General features: G+C 34.0%; 1 protein-coding gene across 3 annotated transcripts in view; it reads left to right on the top strand.

Annotated features, from left to right (window-relative positions):
* Positions 1-17166, top strand: part of DNAJC13 (DnaJ heat shock protein family (Hsp40) member C13) — a 125327-nt gene that overhangs the window by 35782 nt on the left and 72379 nt on the right. For all 3 annotated transcript variants that reach the window (XM_082839219.1, XM_082839218.1, XM_082839220.1), the window contains exons 6-19: positions 1800-2000; positions 4299-4505; positions 4597-4692; positions 5064-5155; positions 6490-6656; positions 6765-6844; positions 6927-7096; positions 7548-7647; positions 9773-9880; positions 10589-10744; positions 11489-11545; positions 13592-13713; positions 16022-16097; positions 16413-16508. In XM_082839219.1, the coding sequence (XP_082695345.1) occupies positions 1800-2000; positions 4299-4505; positions 4597-4692; positions 5064-5155; positions 6490-6656; positions 6765-6844; positions 6927-7096; positions 7548-7647; positions 9773-9880; positions 10589-10744; positions 11489-11545; positions 13592-13713; positions 16022-16097; positions 16413-16508 (1728 nt within the window). The remainder of the gene's footprint in view (positions 1-1799; positions 2001-4298; positions 4506-4596; positions 4693-5063; positions 5156-6489; positions 6657-6764; positions 6845-6926; positions 7097-7547; positions 7648-9772; positions 9881-10588; positions 10745-11488; positions 11546-13591; positions 13714-16021; positions 16098-16412; positions 16509-17166) is intronic.

Here is a 17166-nt window from a genome sequence, read left to right as displayed (position 1 = left end):
CAATCAGATTTATATAAATCATAATTTGGTATGCTTATTTTAGTTATTTTATGTTAGTGGGTGAGTTTTCTGTATATCTCGTCTGTTTGGAAAACAACTGCTTCCAGAAGCATACTTAGAGATTTTGTTTATAAGCTTCCTTTTATATCCGTTAACTTCAGCAACTTAATACTTTCCAAAATTTTGTGGTGAAAACAGTATCCCTAGAAGATTGCCTGAAGGACAGCAATTTTACATAAGTTGAATTTGGCCTCAGGCCTCTCATTGCCCCTGGATATACTCTAAATCAAGGTCTCTCAAGACTGTCTTGGCCTCCACAGTCCTGAAGGACAGTGATTTGTTTCCCTTGGCAAATCTCTTTACTTGACAGTTGATTATCAGCTGGAGGAATGGAGAGTATCCTGTGCGAGTGGGCTGTGGGGCATGTAAACCAGCATAGTTGGGAAAAGCACCACTTTTTGTGGCCTCCCTTCTACCCCCACTTCTGCTGGAAAGGTGTGGCACTGCTCCATCCTTTAGTTCAGAATCAAGGCTCTAGATATATTCTTGGGTTAATGCAGGCCTTTTTGTCTTTCAGCAGAATTCCTTTTATGAAACCATAATGTGCATGATGCCATAGATCAGTAATGCTGAGGGGATTGATGTGGTATGATCCTGTGAACTTCATTGCTGGGTTTAATGTTGGAGTATTAGCGGAGGTGTTTATTATCTAATGCCTTACTGTCTTTTCTGAACACCTGCAAGAGAATTTTTCTCTTATTTTAGTATTAGAAATAGTTGTACTCTTGAGCAGCAACCAGTTTATTTTTACCTTAAGAATCATGTAACTGACCATGTGTTCCTCTTCATATTGATGGGTAGCAAACTTTGTGGTCTTTTTGGGTAGACAAGGGAATGTTCACTACACATCTGACATTTTGTTATCCTTATTTTCTCTTTACCTCATTTTGCCTTTATTTTAAATTATTCTATACACATCATTTTAGTTAGCAGCCTCAATTAAACATTTTTTTCTTTTTAAGAGTAAAACTGGGTAGTAAATGGATGTTGACCATTGTAATTATTTCTGATACTAGGTACTTTAATTTACAAAGGAATGTTCTCTAAATGGAATTTTACTTGCTAATGAGATCAAACTTCTAAAGATGTTTCCAATGGTGTGATTAGAAAAGCCTACGGTGTTTAAATTGAATACTGTAACAGCCCTGAAATGTGACTTAGCTCTTTTCTATATCTAACTTGGTTAAAAGAAGCATAGGGACCTCAGCTCAGTGCTCTGTGATGACCTAGATGGGTGGGATGGGGTCGGGGGGGGGGGGGGGGGATCCAAGAGGGAGGGGATATATGTATAAATATAGCTGATTCACGTCGTTGTACAGCAGAAACTAACACAACATTGTAAAGCAACTATAATCTAATTTTTAGAAATCCATTAACAAAAGTTGAAATCTTTTCTCCAATAGAACTCTTGAAGAATAACATTTCTATTTAGGATTTCCCTAAAAAAATTTTTTTATAGATTTGCATAAAGGTGACTTAAAATTGTTTCACAAAATATTGTAACCCAAACCTTTGTTAATTGTAAAAGAACATACTGTCTTCAGTTAGCATGAACATTCTTAATTGAATAAACATAAACCTCCAAATGTCTAAAATAAAAATGATTTTAACAATTTGGATAGTATCTCTACATATTTATAGTTTTTGGTTGTTTCAGTAGTGACTGATAAGTTAAATGTAACTGTGTTTTATGGTAAACTTAAATATGAATCTAAAAGTATTATTATCTTTCTCTCTAGAGATATAACTGCTATAAGCATCACTGGAGTGATATAAGAAAACCTGTCATTTTGGAAGTAACACCAGGAGGCTTTGACCAAATTAATCCTGCGACCAACAGAGTCCTCTGTTCCTATGACTATAGAAATATTGAAGGCTTTGTAGATCTCTCTGATTATCAAGGAGGGTTTTGTATACTTTATGGCGGATTTAGTAGATTGGTAAGTAGTGTTTTTAAAAAGCCATTTTAAAAGGGACATGACCGTTTGAAGGACAGCAGAGTTAATTTTGAAATTTCCTGAGTCCTCAGGGAGGAAGTATGATATGTATTATGAGTGCAGGCTTTGGTATCAAAGAGACCTGAGCTTGAATCCCAATTTGCAGCTCTATAAAATGAGGAGAGTAATAGGTATGTTAATAGGTTTTTGTGTTTTGGATCGAATCAGATAATCTATGTAAAATGCTTAGCACAGTGTGTGGCTTAATATTCAATAAATGGTAGTTACAGTTTTATTTTCATTATTATTAATGTCTTACCTGAAAGTTTCTAAGCTTTCTTTGAAAAGGTATTTTAAAATCTTTTTTTTAATAGTCTTCTTTCCTTCGCCCAGCTATTTGTAATCTGAATATTCATTGAAACTTCAAATTTGGAATTTATTGCATGTTTTTGTCTTGAAATTCTGAATTATATGTAAATTTTGGGATACGGCAGAATGCCCTGTATGTTGGCAGTAGAAGCTGAGCTGTAGAAGATGACCATCTTTTTTTATAAGAAACGTCCTGCCTTAATTAAACCCCACATCTCAAAGATGAGCATTAAGAGGGTCCACATGGAGAGGCTCAGCTGAACTTACTCTCAAGAATCCTTTCTCTTGAGAATTTTAATTCCCATAGCTACCTTAATGTCCTGGGAACACTACTCCAAGATTTGGTGTTCTGTAGATAAATTATCCATCCCTGGGTAACAGAGCCAGGGCAAGTCTTTTGGATATACAAGAGGCTAGAGGGTAGCAAAAGGGAAGTAAAAAGAATGGTGGGGCTTCCCTGATGGCGCAGTGGTTGAGAGTCCGCCTGCCGATGCAGGGGACACAGGTTCGTGCCCCGGTCCAGGAAGATCCCACATGCCGCGGAGCGGCTGCGCCCGTGAGCCATGGCCACTGAGCCTGCGCGTCCGGAGCCTGTGCTCCGCAACCGGAGAGGCCACAACAGTGAGAGGCCCGCGTACCACAAAAAAAAAAAAAAAAAAAAAAATGGTGGATGGGGTGAACAATCTGACTTACAAAATATGTTAACTCTTCAGAGTTACAGGCCTTTACTCATCCTAGATTTCACTGCTTACCCAGATGATGGGTACCATCCTAGTGTCCCTCATCTAGGAATGTACATGTAGACATTTTGTTACCTCTGAGTCTAGACCCAAAAGGTGAAGGCCCAAAGAGAAAATTAGTTCCTTCTCCCACACTAAAGCAGCCTAAAACCTGCTGTCATAGTGCTGTCCAAAGGTCTTTCTCTTCCCTGGGTGGTGGAAATTTATAATGATTAACACCTTGGTGGAAAACATACCTAATTACAGGAATATGGCCTCACAGACCTTAACAGAATCACAGTAATTCACCAAGCCTTACAATGCATAAGGTAAACATTAAGGATAAGAATTGCCAACATTTTTTATTGCTTGATGGCATCAAGCACTTTTAAATTTTAATCATCCACTTTCTAAGCATACTGTCTGCCTTTTAAAAGACACTAGCTAAAATGAGACATTCACTACAAATATGAGACCATGACAGATCCATTCAGCAAACCTTCATCTGGTACCTGCTGCATCCATAGTGACTAGATATGCTGCTGGGAATAAAATGAGGTTTTAAAACATGATCTGATCCAGTGTTTCTCAGCAGGGTAGTTAGTGGCATTCTGGGCAGGACAGGTCTTTCTTGTGTGGGATTCTCCTGCCCTGCCCTTCACGGGATATTAAGCATTTCTGGCCTCCAGGTACCAAATGCAAGTAGCAATATATCCTTAACCTTTGTAATACACTCTGGAGGTTGGTTTGTAATATTCATAGGCCAATGACTTGTAAACATTTAAACATTCTTCAAGGTAATCTTACAAGAAAGTCCACTATATAAAAACAGACGAAGTCAGAGCTACCTTAGTTGAAACTGGGAATCCTGTCCACATAGTACCCACGCCCTGACTGGACTTAGCTGGGGTCCCTGGGGCCTCTTCTGGAAGCCCCAGAGCGCTGTTTTCCACGCGGTGATGAGAACCAGACTCTGAGAAGTTAGGAGATAATTTCTATTCAGTGATTATTTTGCCAGGCTCTCTATCTCAGACTTTGTGATTTTAATTTAATAATAGTATTTCAGCCACAACACACTGCTTATTTACTTCTGATAAGATCTACCTTTTTTTGCTAGAAGTGCCCCTTCAGTCACTTTCCTATGAGCTGATTTCACTAAGGTCACATTTTAGTTATTTCAACGCTGACTTTTTAAATTTCAAAATTTGTGCAGCATTTATTTGCATCAGAACAAAGAGAAGAAATTATCAAAAGTGCAATAGATCATGCTGGCAACTATATAGGTATTTCATTGCGGATCAGAAAAGAACCTTTAGAATTTGAGCAATATTTGAATCTTCGCTTTGGGAAATACAGCACTGATGAATCCATCACATCTTTAGCAGAGTTTGTAGTCCAAAAAATATCACCTAGACATTCGGTAAGCCCATATGTTAAAAGTAAAAATTTGTTCATCTGATTTTGACATTTTTCTTCAATAATTTTTTAATATGTATCAATTTTGTTTGAAGGAACCTATAAAAAGAATTCTAGCACTTACAGAAACATGTTTAGTGGAACGTGATCCAGCAACCTATAATATTGCAACATTGAAGCCCTTAGGAGAAGTAAGTTTCAGCAATATTAGCTTAAATGAGATTTCTCCTTATTGATAAATTAGAATAATTTTCTTTCTATTTTAATATTTTTTAATACCTGAAGAATAGGAAACAGGAAGAATCTGTATTCTTCATTGTATTTACTGATCTTAGAACAATGAATATTGCAAAATTTATTTTCCAAGTATACAATGAAAACTTTTTATTTGATATTGTGTGAAAATTTGAATGAGACTTTTAAGTGGCTCTTAAAGTCTGATATTATAAACAAGTTACATCTTTAAATATTGACTTCTGTCAGCTAAATGATGTGTAGTTTTTCTAATGAAATACTGTAAAACTAAATGTCTTTCGTGGAACTTGTGTTTTATTTTCCTTAGGTATTTGCATTGGTTTGTGACTCAGAAAACCCACAACTTTTTACCATTGAATTTATAAAAGGCCAAATACGGAAATACTCTTCAACAGAAAGGTATTTTTTAAAATTCATCTAGCTTTTAAGATCCTAGTATGTGCAAGGCAAAGTGCTTCATTAAAGTGCTTCATTACATAAGTTACATTAAAATTATGTAACTTAGGAAAAGACAACTCTATTTTGTTGCATATGTAAAATGTCCTTCATTTAGTTTTCAAGTTTCTAAAGAGTATAAAAATGGTGACTTGATTTTAAATGAAAGGATGAAAAATAAAGTGTATTTCTGAAACTTACACTTTTAAAGTATTTAAAAAATAGCACCTTTCACTTTCATTCTTAAATTGTTTGGGTAGTGGCAGCAAGTTACTTTAATATAAATATACTCAATGAAACTAACACAGCATTGTAAATCAGCTATAATTGTGTGCAGGTTTTGTGTGGATGTAAGTTTTAAACTCCTTTAGGTGAATACAAAGGAATGTAATCACTGGATCATAGGGTAAGAGGATGTTGAGTTTTGTAAGAACTGCCAAACTGTCTTCCAAAAGTGGCTGTACCATTGTGCATTCCAACCATTTTGCATTCCAACCAGCAGTGAATGAGAGTTCCTGTTGTTCCACATCCTCATCAGCATTTGGTGGTGTCAGTGTTCCAGATTTTGGCCATTCTAATACTGGTGTTGTGGTATCTTGTTTTAATTAGCATTTTCCTGATGTCATATGATGTAGAGCACCTTTTCATGTGTTTATTTGCTGTCTGTATATCTTCTTTGGTGAGGTCTCTGTTAAGGACTTTGGATCATTTTTTAATTGGATTGTTTTTCTTGTTGTTGAATTTTAAGAGTTCTTTGTATATTTTGGGTAATAATCCTTTATCAGATATGTCTTTTGTAAATATTTTCTCCCAAACGTGGCTTGTCTTTTCATTCTCTTGATGAAGTTTCTTGAAAAAGTAAAACTGTAGAGACAGAAGGAGATGAATGGTTGCCTTGGGGTGATGGAAGTGTACAAAAACTGGTTTGTGATAATGATTGCACAACTGTACAAATTTACTAAAAATTACCAGACTGTACGATTTAATTGAATGAATTTTGTGATTTGTAAGTTATACCTCAGCAAAACAGTTAAAAATCTTAAAATTAAAAAACAAGAAGAAAACGTTAACACTCCATGCCTTTAGTAACTCATACATGGTATGTAACAGCAAAGTGAAGAGCTAGTAGTGGAATGTCAGGTTCTCTCCTAATGCCACTGTTCTTTTTAGCTTCCCTTGTACCCAGAGTGGCCCCCTGAGCAGGTAGCCTGCTAAAGGGCCTTCTAAATGCTCCCTTCTAAATCAAAATTTTCCTAAATTATCAATCCTAAAACCTTTTTATTTTTAACCTTGATTAGAGATTCCTTATTAGCAAGTTTGCTGGATGGAGTAAGAGCCTCTGGTAACAGAGATGTTTGTGTAAAAATGACATCAACTCATAAAGGTCAACGATGGGGGTTACTCAGCATGCCCGTTGATGAAGAAGTAGAGAGCCTTCATCTCAGATTCTTGGCTACACCTCCAAGTAAGTATTGATTTAAATGTAATTTCATTTGCATCCATCTACTTAACAATAATTTAAGAAATATAATGCAGATCTCTAAATCTTTTTGAACATTTCATCTCCTTACAGATGGCAACTTTGCAGATGCTGTATTCAGGTTCAACGCTAATATTTCATATAGTGGAGTTCTCCATGCTGTAACGCAGGATGTAAGATAAATTGTATCATAATATGTTCATTGTTATTAACTTTTGGTATGGAAACTTCTTTGAACTATTCTTCCTTACCTAGGGTCTCTTCTCAGAAAACAAAGAAAAACTGATCAATAATGCCATAACGGCATTATTGTCCCAAGAGGGGGATGTTGTTGCTTCCAATGCAGAACTTGAGAGTCAGTTCCAGGCTGTGAGGAGGCTTGTGGCTTCCAAAGCTGGTTTTCTAGCCTTTACTCAGCTTCCAAAGTAAGTTGCCTTAATTTTTTTCTTCAGAGAATTTGAACAACTCAAAATAGCAAATAATCAACAGTTTACCTCTTTATATCTGAGTAAAACCTGATACCTTTTAATATGGTGATATAGTAGTTTCTATTCATGAGAAATAAAAAAGGAAGGTGAATGGAAATGATATTTCTGACTTATTTATCCATTCACCCGTGATATTACTGACTCTGTTTTAGTGAATTTGAATGGGAAATTTTATGCCTTTTAGTTTTAATTAACCTTAAAAAAACTCTTCCCCTTGAAAGAAAAAAATTATTGTGATAACTGATATGTTCCACAGATGGGATTCAGAATATGTAATTGCTATAGTAATGCAATAGAAACTTAAGATGATTTATGTTATATTTTAATAATAAAATAATAGAATAATGCTCAGGCATTGCTACTATATGCTGTTGTTTTGTTCTACAAGGTTTCGGGAGCGTCTAGGAGTGAAGGTAGTAAAAGCACTCAAGAGGAGCAACAATGGAGTAATCCACGCAGCCGTTGATATGCTCTGTGCCCTCATGTGTGTAAGTACTAGTGTTTTTCTTAAGTAAACTGATTTTGTTTAAGTTGACTGATGGTTTAAACTTCCACAAATCCAGATTTTCATTGTACCAATTAAATTCAGTGTTTCTATATTTCCTAACTTGCTCTCATAGCAATCTACTTATTCAAATAAACATTTGTTTAGCATAAACTAGGCACCATGCTATGTACTAGAAATACAAAGATGTTAAGGCAAAGTTACTTCCTTGAAATTGCTAACAGTTTAGTAAGGTAGGCATACGTATACAATATAAAGTAGTAGCAGCCATGGGATCCGTAAAAAAGCAGCACTTAATTTTGGTTTTGTGATGAGGAGAAGATAAAAGATTCTAAGCCAGTCTTTCTGGAAGACATTACCTTGATCTGAATTTTGAAAGACAGGCAGGTATTTTCTAGCTGTGAGAAGACTTTCCTAGGAAGAAGGAATAGCATGTGCAAAAGCATATTTGGGAAGCAGCAAATAATTGAATATGACTGGATCATAACATATGTATGGGGGCACATGGGATTAGGAGTTATAGCTAGAGATGTATGCAGAGACAGCCATAAAAAGCCTTTTGTATCAGACAGAGAAGCAAGATTTGTATGCTTTAGTAAGGAAAAACTGAAGGATTTTTCAACAGGAGTGATAACATACCATGTTTGAATTTTAGAAAGCTCATGGATGGTATGTGGAGTGTAGATTAGAGGTCAAGTTAAGAGGCGGGTAGAGCAAATTATCATGTGAGACATGAGATGCTGAGGTAGGATGGGCTAAAGAAGGCACATTTGAAAGCTGTTTGAGAGGTAAAAATCTAACTTGATGACAGCTTGTTGGGGGGGAAAAGCAGCTGTTCAATATAACTTTCAAGTTTCTGATTTATCTCGATTTTGTGTAGAGTATATGAGACTTTATTCCTTATATTAAGTGTTTTTAGGCAGACTTAGTGGTATACAGTAAACATAAGTAATCACTTGTTTAAAACCTTGCATTTATTCCCCAAAGTGGATTTTATTATTTTTACTACAAATAATTCCATTAAAGAATTAGTGAGGGACTTCTTTGGTGATCCAGTGGTTAAGACTTCGTGCTCCCAATTCAGGGGGTCTGGGGTTGATCCCTGGTCAGGGAACTAGATCCCACATGCCGCAACTAAGAGTTCGCATGCCGCAACCAAAGATCCCGCATGCCGCAATGAAGACCCTGCACACAGCAACGAAGATCCTGCATGCTGCAACTAAGACCCCGCATGCTGCAACTAAGATCCCGCATGCTGTAACTAAGACCCGATGCAGCCAAATAAATAAATTAATTAATATTAAAATAATAATAATAAAAAGAATTAGTGGAATAACTAGAACATAAAATAACAGTAGTGTGAAGTAAACACATTGAGACCTCATTAAAAATTAGGTGTTTGCTGTGTATTTTACATGAATTATCTCATTTGAACTTCATAATAGTCCAGTGAGGTAAGTACTGTTATTCCCACTTTGTAGCTGAGGAAAATGAAACTAAGAGAGTTAAAATAATTTAACTGTATCTAAGCTTGGTTATAGTCAGTAGCAGAATTAGGATTTGATCTTTACTCTTAACTATCATGCTGGAATCCTTTTTATGCTCTTAGTTTATTCCAGCAGTCAAAAGACAATCATCTTGAGACAGGAGGTATTTACTGCTAATTTTAGTACTTACTTTTTTTTTTTTACCTTTTTTTTTTTTTTCCACAAACCCTTGTGTCGAGGGCTGACTTTCGATAGATCGCAGCGAGGGAGCTGCTCAGTACTTACTTTTAAATGCTAAGTTTTATCATTTCAAATTTATATTACAAACTTGGGGGAGGAAGAATGGATGTCATTTGCTTTTTAAGAAGGAGATCTGTGACTTTTTCTCTCAAAATTACCTTGTGCAGTACTATCTACAGTTACTTGTTAGGCAGATCATCCACGAAGTCTCATCAGACCCAGGAGAAGTTATCACTTCTGCCCTCTTATCACGAGATTCCTTTCTGCCTTAAATTTTAAAGGCTATGGTTTTTAGTTCTTTCAGTGTTCAATGAGTACTCTTTATAAATGACTTTTGTGTGATGCCACTGCTTATGAATTATCACTGTTTTTAATCAATAGCCCATGCATGATGACTATGACTTAAGACAAGAACAGCTAAACAAAGCTTCTCTTCTCTCTTCAAAGAAGTTTCTGGAAAACTTACTGGAGAAATTTAATTCCCATGTGGTAAGTTATAATTAAATTTGTCTTAATGAGAGATACCATACATATTGAAAGGTATTGTGTAAGTACAGCATGGACAGTTTTTTGTTTTGTTTTTAAATTGTGGCCCTCAACTTTTGGTCAGTATTGGTTTAGCTTGGACATTAATAATAAAATAATCTGTTTTAGGACTATATCCATTTATCTGGAAAGGATAAGTTGCAAAGCCTTTAAATTTTTACAGTTATATCACAGATTTTTGCTTTTTTTCTCTCTCTTTAAAAATGTCATTATGAAATAAGTTGCTTAAAAAAAAACTGAGCCAAATCTTTGTTCCTCAGTCATTAGTAACAGTTTTGGAGATAGGCAGTATATAACATCTAGAAGGAATATGAACAAATTGCCAGAGTTTGGCAAGTGTTGTCCAAGATTGCTTATTATACAAATACACATTAACCTTAGTTATATATGTTTGAGGAGTCTTGGTTCTCTAGAAATTTGACAGAATTTTAATTATTTTCCCTTTGAGATATGGTAAGCACTGTGGATTTGATACATTAGTAAAACAAGTACTGCTTCCAGTAGTACTCAAGTTAAGAGTACTTTGAAACTCATGTAGGGAAATTAAATGTTTACTTCTAACATATAGAATAACAGAAAGAAACCCATTACTGCTATGTTTTAAGTGAAGCTCTCTGTACTAAGCCAAGGCAATATGTTACTTTGTTTCAGGATCATGGGACTGGTGCCCTAGTTATTAGTTCACTCTTGGACTTCCTTACTTTTGCCCTCTGTGCTCCATATAGTGAGACAACAGAAGGGCAGCAGTTTGATATGCTCTTGGAGATGGTAGCATCCAATGGAAGAACACTTTTTAAACTCTTTCAGGTGAGAGCTTATACTTTTATCAGATCACAACTAATCTAAGAGAACCACTTTTTGGGTCAGTTTGTTTTTAAAATAGTACATGTATGCTTCTGTGGTAATATAAATAAATATAGCCTAAGTACATTATCATTTTAGGACATTTAATTCCATGAATTTCATTGTGTTTCACATAGAGCTCTGTTGATAGCCTTTGACCACTATTTGACACTGTTGCCCATCTTTTCCATCTTAGAAGTAGTGAAAAACTCATTTTTTTTCTGTGGTAGACCCAAAGTTCCCTTTTGTAGTTTTTTGTAGTTCCCTACAAAATTTCCAAATAATAAGATGAGCTTTAGCAGGGCTGTTCGTAAGCAATTGAAAATATTTATTTCATATAATACCATAATATTTATTATGTACATGTGTGAATATGATATTTATATTTTATGTTTATATTATAAATGTTGATTTCTGTTATTTTAATACCATAGTTATTTGATATCATTCCAGTAAGTAGAATATATATTCAAATAAGTGCCAGCTGTTTTCTACTACTATAAACTCTTTAAGTATGTGTGAAGCTATACTGTAAGAGTACCTAACATTTTTAAACCAAACTGTGAACTGACTTTGAGATGTAGCCTTTACTAATTTTATGGCTTTTATACCTTGCATAATATTGTGTATCCCTCTTAAGAGCAACAGCTAAATATGTTGGGATAAGATTCTTTTATTCTATGATACTTTTCTCTCCCTATTTTGAAGCATCCTTCCATGGCAATTATAAAGGGAGCTGGATTGGTTATGAAGGCAATAATAGAGGTGAGAGAACAATTTTGAAATGTTAAACTTACTTGAATGTTGATTGGCTATTTTAACTTGGGCTGACAAAATTACCTTTCAGTCTTTTATGAAAATATGCAGTTTTTCTGGGTAAGAAAAGTAATTTTAAATCCTTAGATTAGTTTTAAACTAGTTGCAGAAACAGTCCTCAATAATAAACTAAGAATTTAAAGTTCTTAAGTGGATTTAGAGCAAATGAATCTTTCTGGTCCTCCATTATTTGTTTGGTTTACTTTAAAAGAAAAGTTAGCATTTTTTCTCTCTTCCTCTTTTTTTGGGGATGGTGATGGTATTGAAACTTTAGGTACTGAGTTTATATGGAAATCTGTTAATGGAGTTAGTTTGTAGCCAAGTAGTATCAAATAAGTATGGTAACAAAAAGTTCCTCATGTTAACCTGCATATGTAATTAAGCTCTAGAGATCAGGACATACTATTGGTGGACATGAGCTATTGCTTCTCCAGGATAGTTGCTTTAGCCTTATATGTTTTCTGGAAGATGAGATGGGGCTATGAATGTGAACTTACATACTGGATATTTACAATATCAATCTAATGGCTTTTGAATTCTTGTATTCTTCTATTGTCTTAGTAATAATTTGGTTAAAATGTAAGGGTGTTTGCTCCTTTTATCAAAAAATTCTGCCATTATTGCTCATAAATATAACAAGTAGCTAAATAATAAGCACAGAATTAGTATACTCATAAGCAGCTATTAAAAAAATTATATATAGACATTAGATTGATTGGAACATCAAGGTTTATTTGCATTTTTAGTGTATACATGCAGCTAAAGACTAATTTTCCCCCTCCAGCTAATGGGTTCTATGCTCAATATTAGCTTCCAAAGTAAGTACCACCTCTCTCACTTACAGAGCTTGAAGTAACCAAGGACAGTTAGGACTGTGAGACCATACAAAAGTATCTTCCTGACCTTGATCCACTAATATATTGCCATTCATTCAGAAATATTTAATGAGTGGCAGGTATAACCAAAAAACCAACTTTGACTTCAGTGCAAGCCACATGTATCAGATTCGTAGCCAGTGACTACAGCCAGTGTCTGTGTAAGGAAGGCTTTATTTATTTACACTGAAATCCTGGCAGGTATCTTAAATTATTGTTTTCTGATTGCGAAAGCAGTATATGATCTTTTAAGAAACATTGGGTTGTTCAGAAAAAAACAAGAAAGAAATAAATCACCTGTATTTTTACCATCCAGAGACAACTGCTATTAGTATTTTGGTAAATTTCCTCTTAGACCATGTTCAAAATTATATATGTACATATACATACTATGTATATTTTATATACATACTACATGTTCATTTATGTCAAAATGATATATGTACGTATTCATACTGTGTATATTTGTACACTTACTGCATATTCAGTTATTCTATTTACTTGTACTTTTTTTCAATAACGTGAGCATTTTTACTTTTTGACAGGTTGTCTTAAATATCACACTGCTTGCTTAATTCATAATTCTATGATTACCTTTGATTAATAGTTCTATCTGTCCTACCCTTTTGTCAAAGTGGGTCTAAATAAGCAGAGTGACTTCAGAATAGAAAGAACTACCTCAACATCACATCATTCTTTAAAAAAGATAAAGAATTGTATTCACCATGAAAATGAATATATCTTTAATAACAAAAGCAAGCCAGGTTTGCAGATGTCTTTGGTAGGAATTGCTGATTTCTGTGAGTCACCTCTCCCCTTCATTGGCTGATATTATATATACTAAGGGAATGAACCTAATTTTAATATTAAGCAAAGTATAATTCATAAGATAAATTTATCTGGGAACATTTAAACCTCATTCCAAAGGCAAATAATATTTTTAAAGTGACTTATACTACTGTTCGCTTATGTTATTTTTGGATAATTGAAGTGGCATTTTTAATTTTTATTATATTGTATACTGAATAATTTTATCTAGAGATGTAAAATTAGTTTTACAAAATCAGGATAGCTTGCTTTAGATTGTTGCTTTAGGGATCATCTTGCCCTTTTTCCAAAGGAAGGTGACAAAGAAATTGCTACAAAAATGCAGGAGCTTGCCCTAAGTGAAGGTGCCTTACCTCGACATTTGCATACTGCGATGTTCACAATAAGCTCAGATCAAAGGATGCTTACAAATAGGTAGGTTAAATTTAATTTGCTATAAGTTAACTTGCTGTTTAGAGAAGGGGTTCAGATATTATGTAAAACAAACAGAATAAGTCTTTGAATTACACAAATGTTTCATTTTCTTTTGATTCACCTAGTTCTTTTCCTTTCCTTATGGAAGGATTTTACCTAAATGATCATTGTCCCTATCCCTGCATAACTTGGGAGGAAAAAAATAAAACTGCTTTTTTTCCCCCCACTCTGCTCATCAGGCTCTATACCCATAGTCATGGGACTGGAACATGGAAAAGAGTGCCTAGTAGCTTATGGAACTAGAGCCACATGTCCCCAGGGTTTTTCTCCTTTTATTTCTTCCTGACCATCTTGCATGTAGATGACCCACCTAGACAATTTTCAGATAATTTTGGTCAGTTAGGTACTCTAAGAATAAAGAAAACTTTAATATCTAACCAGCCTAATCTAAGCCTATCCTAAATCTCTTGTAGTTAAACAGTTTTCCCTTTGGCAAGTCTTTTTTTTTAAATGATAATCCTTCAAATATGAGGAAACACATAAATCTGTTTACTCCAGGCTATATGAATTCCAGCCCTTTCAATTTTCTTTATAATTTCTGACATGTGATCCTTTCCTATATCCTTAGCATACCATATTATTACTCATGACTCATATTAGTTAAAAATATATATATAATAAATGTTTTAATCATGTTCTTTTTGACCTTTTGAAATAACAAATTGCTGACTTAGGGCTTACTTTGTTATGGAAATATAAATTTCATTTTTTTTATCACCTGTGTTCGGTTATTGGATGTTGTAGTATGCTGCCCTGCCAATAGTTTTCTGCTGTTTATACTATTATAAGAAGCTATCTGCATCCCTTACTTGTAAATGTTAGTCACAAAAGTAGTCTTCTGTGTTGCTTGTGAGGATAAAAAATATAAAAGGAAGGTTATTTCCTTGGCCTACTGCCTTATTAGCAATGCTAAGCACCATCTTTCGTTACACTAGAAACTATTTGATGTCTAATTCTATTAAACCCCTTCATGTTAGCCCTTTGCTTCTTGTGTTCCTTTTTATTATAATGAATTGCGTTCCCTACTGTGATCAATCACAATATTGAAAAGCTGTCAAATTATAGAAATACTACTTTTCATTTGCATTGCTTTATCTTTTACAAATTGCTGCTATAAAATGTTATCTCTTATCCCTAATTAAAACCTTTTTAGGAATCATTGGTATGATACCTACCAAATGCCAGTGAAGGAAATTACAAGTGTCATTACTTCAATATGTTAGCTTCCAAATAGGCATAAGAGTGAACAGTTTTAGTAGTTTTGTGTGTGTGTGTGTGTGTGTGTGTGTGTGTGTCAGAACAAAGCACAATTTGGGTTTTCCTATTGAACTTTTTTCTTCTGGGAATATAACATATAAATACGTAAGCCTGTAGATGGTTATTTGGTTATTCCCCTCACAGATTTCATGCTCATTCTTATTGCAAATGGCAGTTGAATCCTTATCAAAGCACAGAATGGTCTGTGGTGAATAAAATATATACCCTGTTTGTGAGGAGCTTCCAGTCTGTGTAGCAGATATCATTGTGGGGATTAAGATTAATAAATGGCTAAGTTACAGCTTCAACGTGAATCTTAGATTTTCACTTTGAACCGAAATGTGCTTTTAGCTCAAAAGTGCTTTAAGTCTTTGTTCAGACTCCAAAACTGAAAATATTTTCTCTCTCTGACCTTGTCAAAAAGTATATATTAGAACATAGTTGACTTTTGCTCATGTTCAGAATTCCAAAGAATTCCAGAATGCTCTGGTCACTATAGCAGGATTTGTTATACAAACTTAATTATATTATCAAGTCTAATTGTTTCCCTATCTTTAAAAGTGGTAAGAACCTACTTCTTCATGTTCAGGTCCATTGAAAATTAGTGAGTTCATCAAGGAAGCATTTTAGTTTGGAGAAAATACTAAAACGTTAGTAGTATTTGAATTAACTATCTCATACATCTCTCCAAATTAAAATATTAATTTTTAGTATTTAACATCAGAATGATTTTTAAAACTTTTTATTGGAGTATAGTTGATTTACAGTGTTGTGTTAGATTCAGGTGAACAGCAAAGTGAATCAGTTATACATATATCCACTCTTTTTTAGATTCTTTTCCCATATAGGTTATTACAGAGTGATAGAATGTTTTTTTGTTCTTTTTTTTTGTTTTACTGTAGTCTTATTTCTTATATTTTGTTCTTAAAAATTCCTTTTTGTTCTACCTGAGATAAAGAAGCAAACCTTTCTCAACATCTGCTTTTTTCAGACAGCTGAGTAGACATTTAGTAGGACTCTGGACAGCTGATAATGTAACTGCAACAAACTTGTTGAAACGCATTTTGGTAAGTCAGTTGAATAACTGGAGAAATGTATATATTCTTGCCCAATAAAATTTCATTGATAAGTTGTTTATACTGTTAAGGGTTTTTTTTAGATTATCTGTTTGTTTTTGATCTAAAAGATATTTATCAAAGGAGTTGTCATATAATAAATGCTATGCTTAATAGCTAAGTCATAGTATTAATTTATTTGGGTTTTGAAGGCTAGGTTTTTTTTGTGTGTGTGTGCAGTTGTTTTGAAAATGGACTTTATATCTTGGGTTTTTTTTAAATTTTTTTTAATTTTTTTTTTATCTTGTTTTTGATTGTTGTTTTTAGCCACCAGGCTTGCTAGCTTACTTGGACAGCTCAGATCCAGTTCCTGAGAAGGATGCTGATCGGATGCATGTTAGAGATAATGTGAAAATAGCAATGGTAAATATGCTTGTCCTGAGTATCTTTTCGGGATGAAAGAGTACTTTTTTCTGAAACACATGTTAAATAGTAGTATTCTTTTAAAATTATTATTATTAACAGCTTTATTGAGGTAAAATTTACATCCCCCAAATTTTAACCTGTTTTTAGTGTCCAATTCTATAATCATTACATTTATGCAGTTATCACCACAATCTAATTTTATGAATAATAATAATCTTGTATTTTTTTTCTCTAACTCAGAGAATTGGTACATTCATGAATGGATTTTTTTTTAAATTTTAAATGTATAAGGTGATATTTTGCACATAATATGTAATTGATAAATGTTGGTGAAGGTGATAATGTTGGTGATAAATGTTACTGAAAAAAATAATTTATGTAGGGCTTTTTTTCTTTACAGAGCTATCTTAATTATTAATGTTGGGCTATCTTTGAGAAAATTACTTAACATCTTTCAAGATATGCTATTATAATAATGTCTTATATGTGTTCTTTTCCTGTCTTCACCCCACTTCTGTCTGCACCCATCTCCCACTTATATCTTGCCATCCCTCTAAAAGGATTCATCTTGAAAACTAGGTAGAAAAGTTTAAGATTTCTTGGACAAAATGTATAATTTGTTGTAGAAATTTTCACCTTGTTCTTTCACTATTTT

Source organism: Leucopleurus acutus (genome assembly GCF_964270905.1).
Source record: "Leucopleurus acutus genome assembly, chromosome: 5".
Classification (NCBI taxonomy): domain Eukaryota; kingdom Metazoa; phylum Chordata; class Mammalia; order Artiodactyla; family Delphinidae; genus Leucopleurus; species Leucopleurus acutus.
This window is presented reverse-complemented; position numbering and strand designations above follow the sequence as displayed.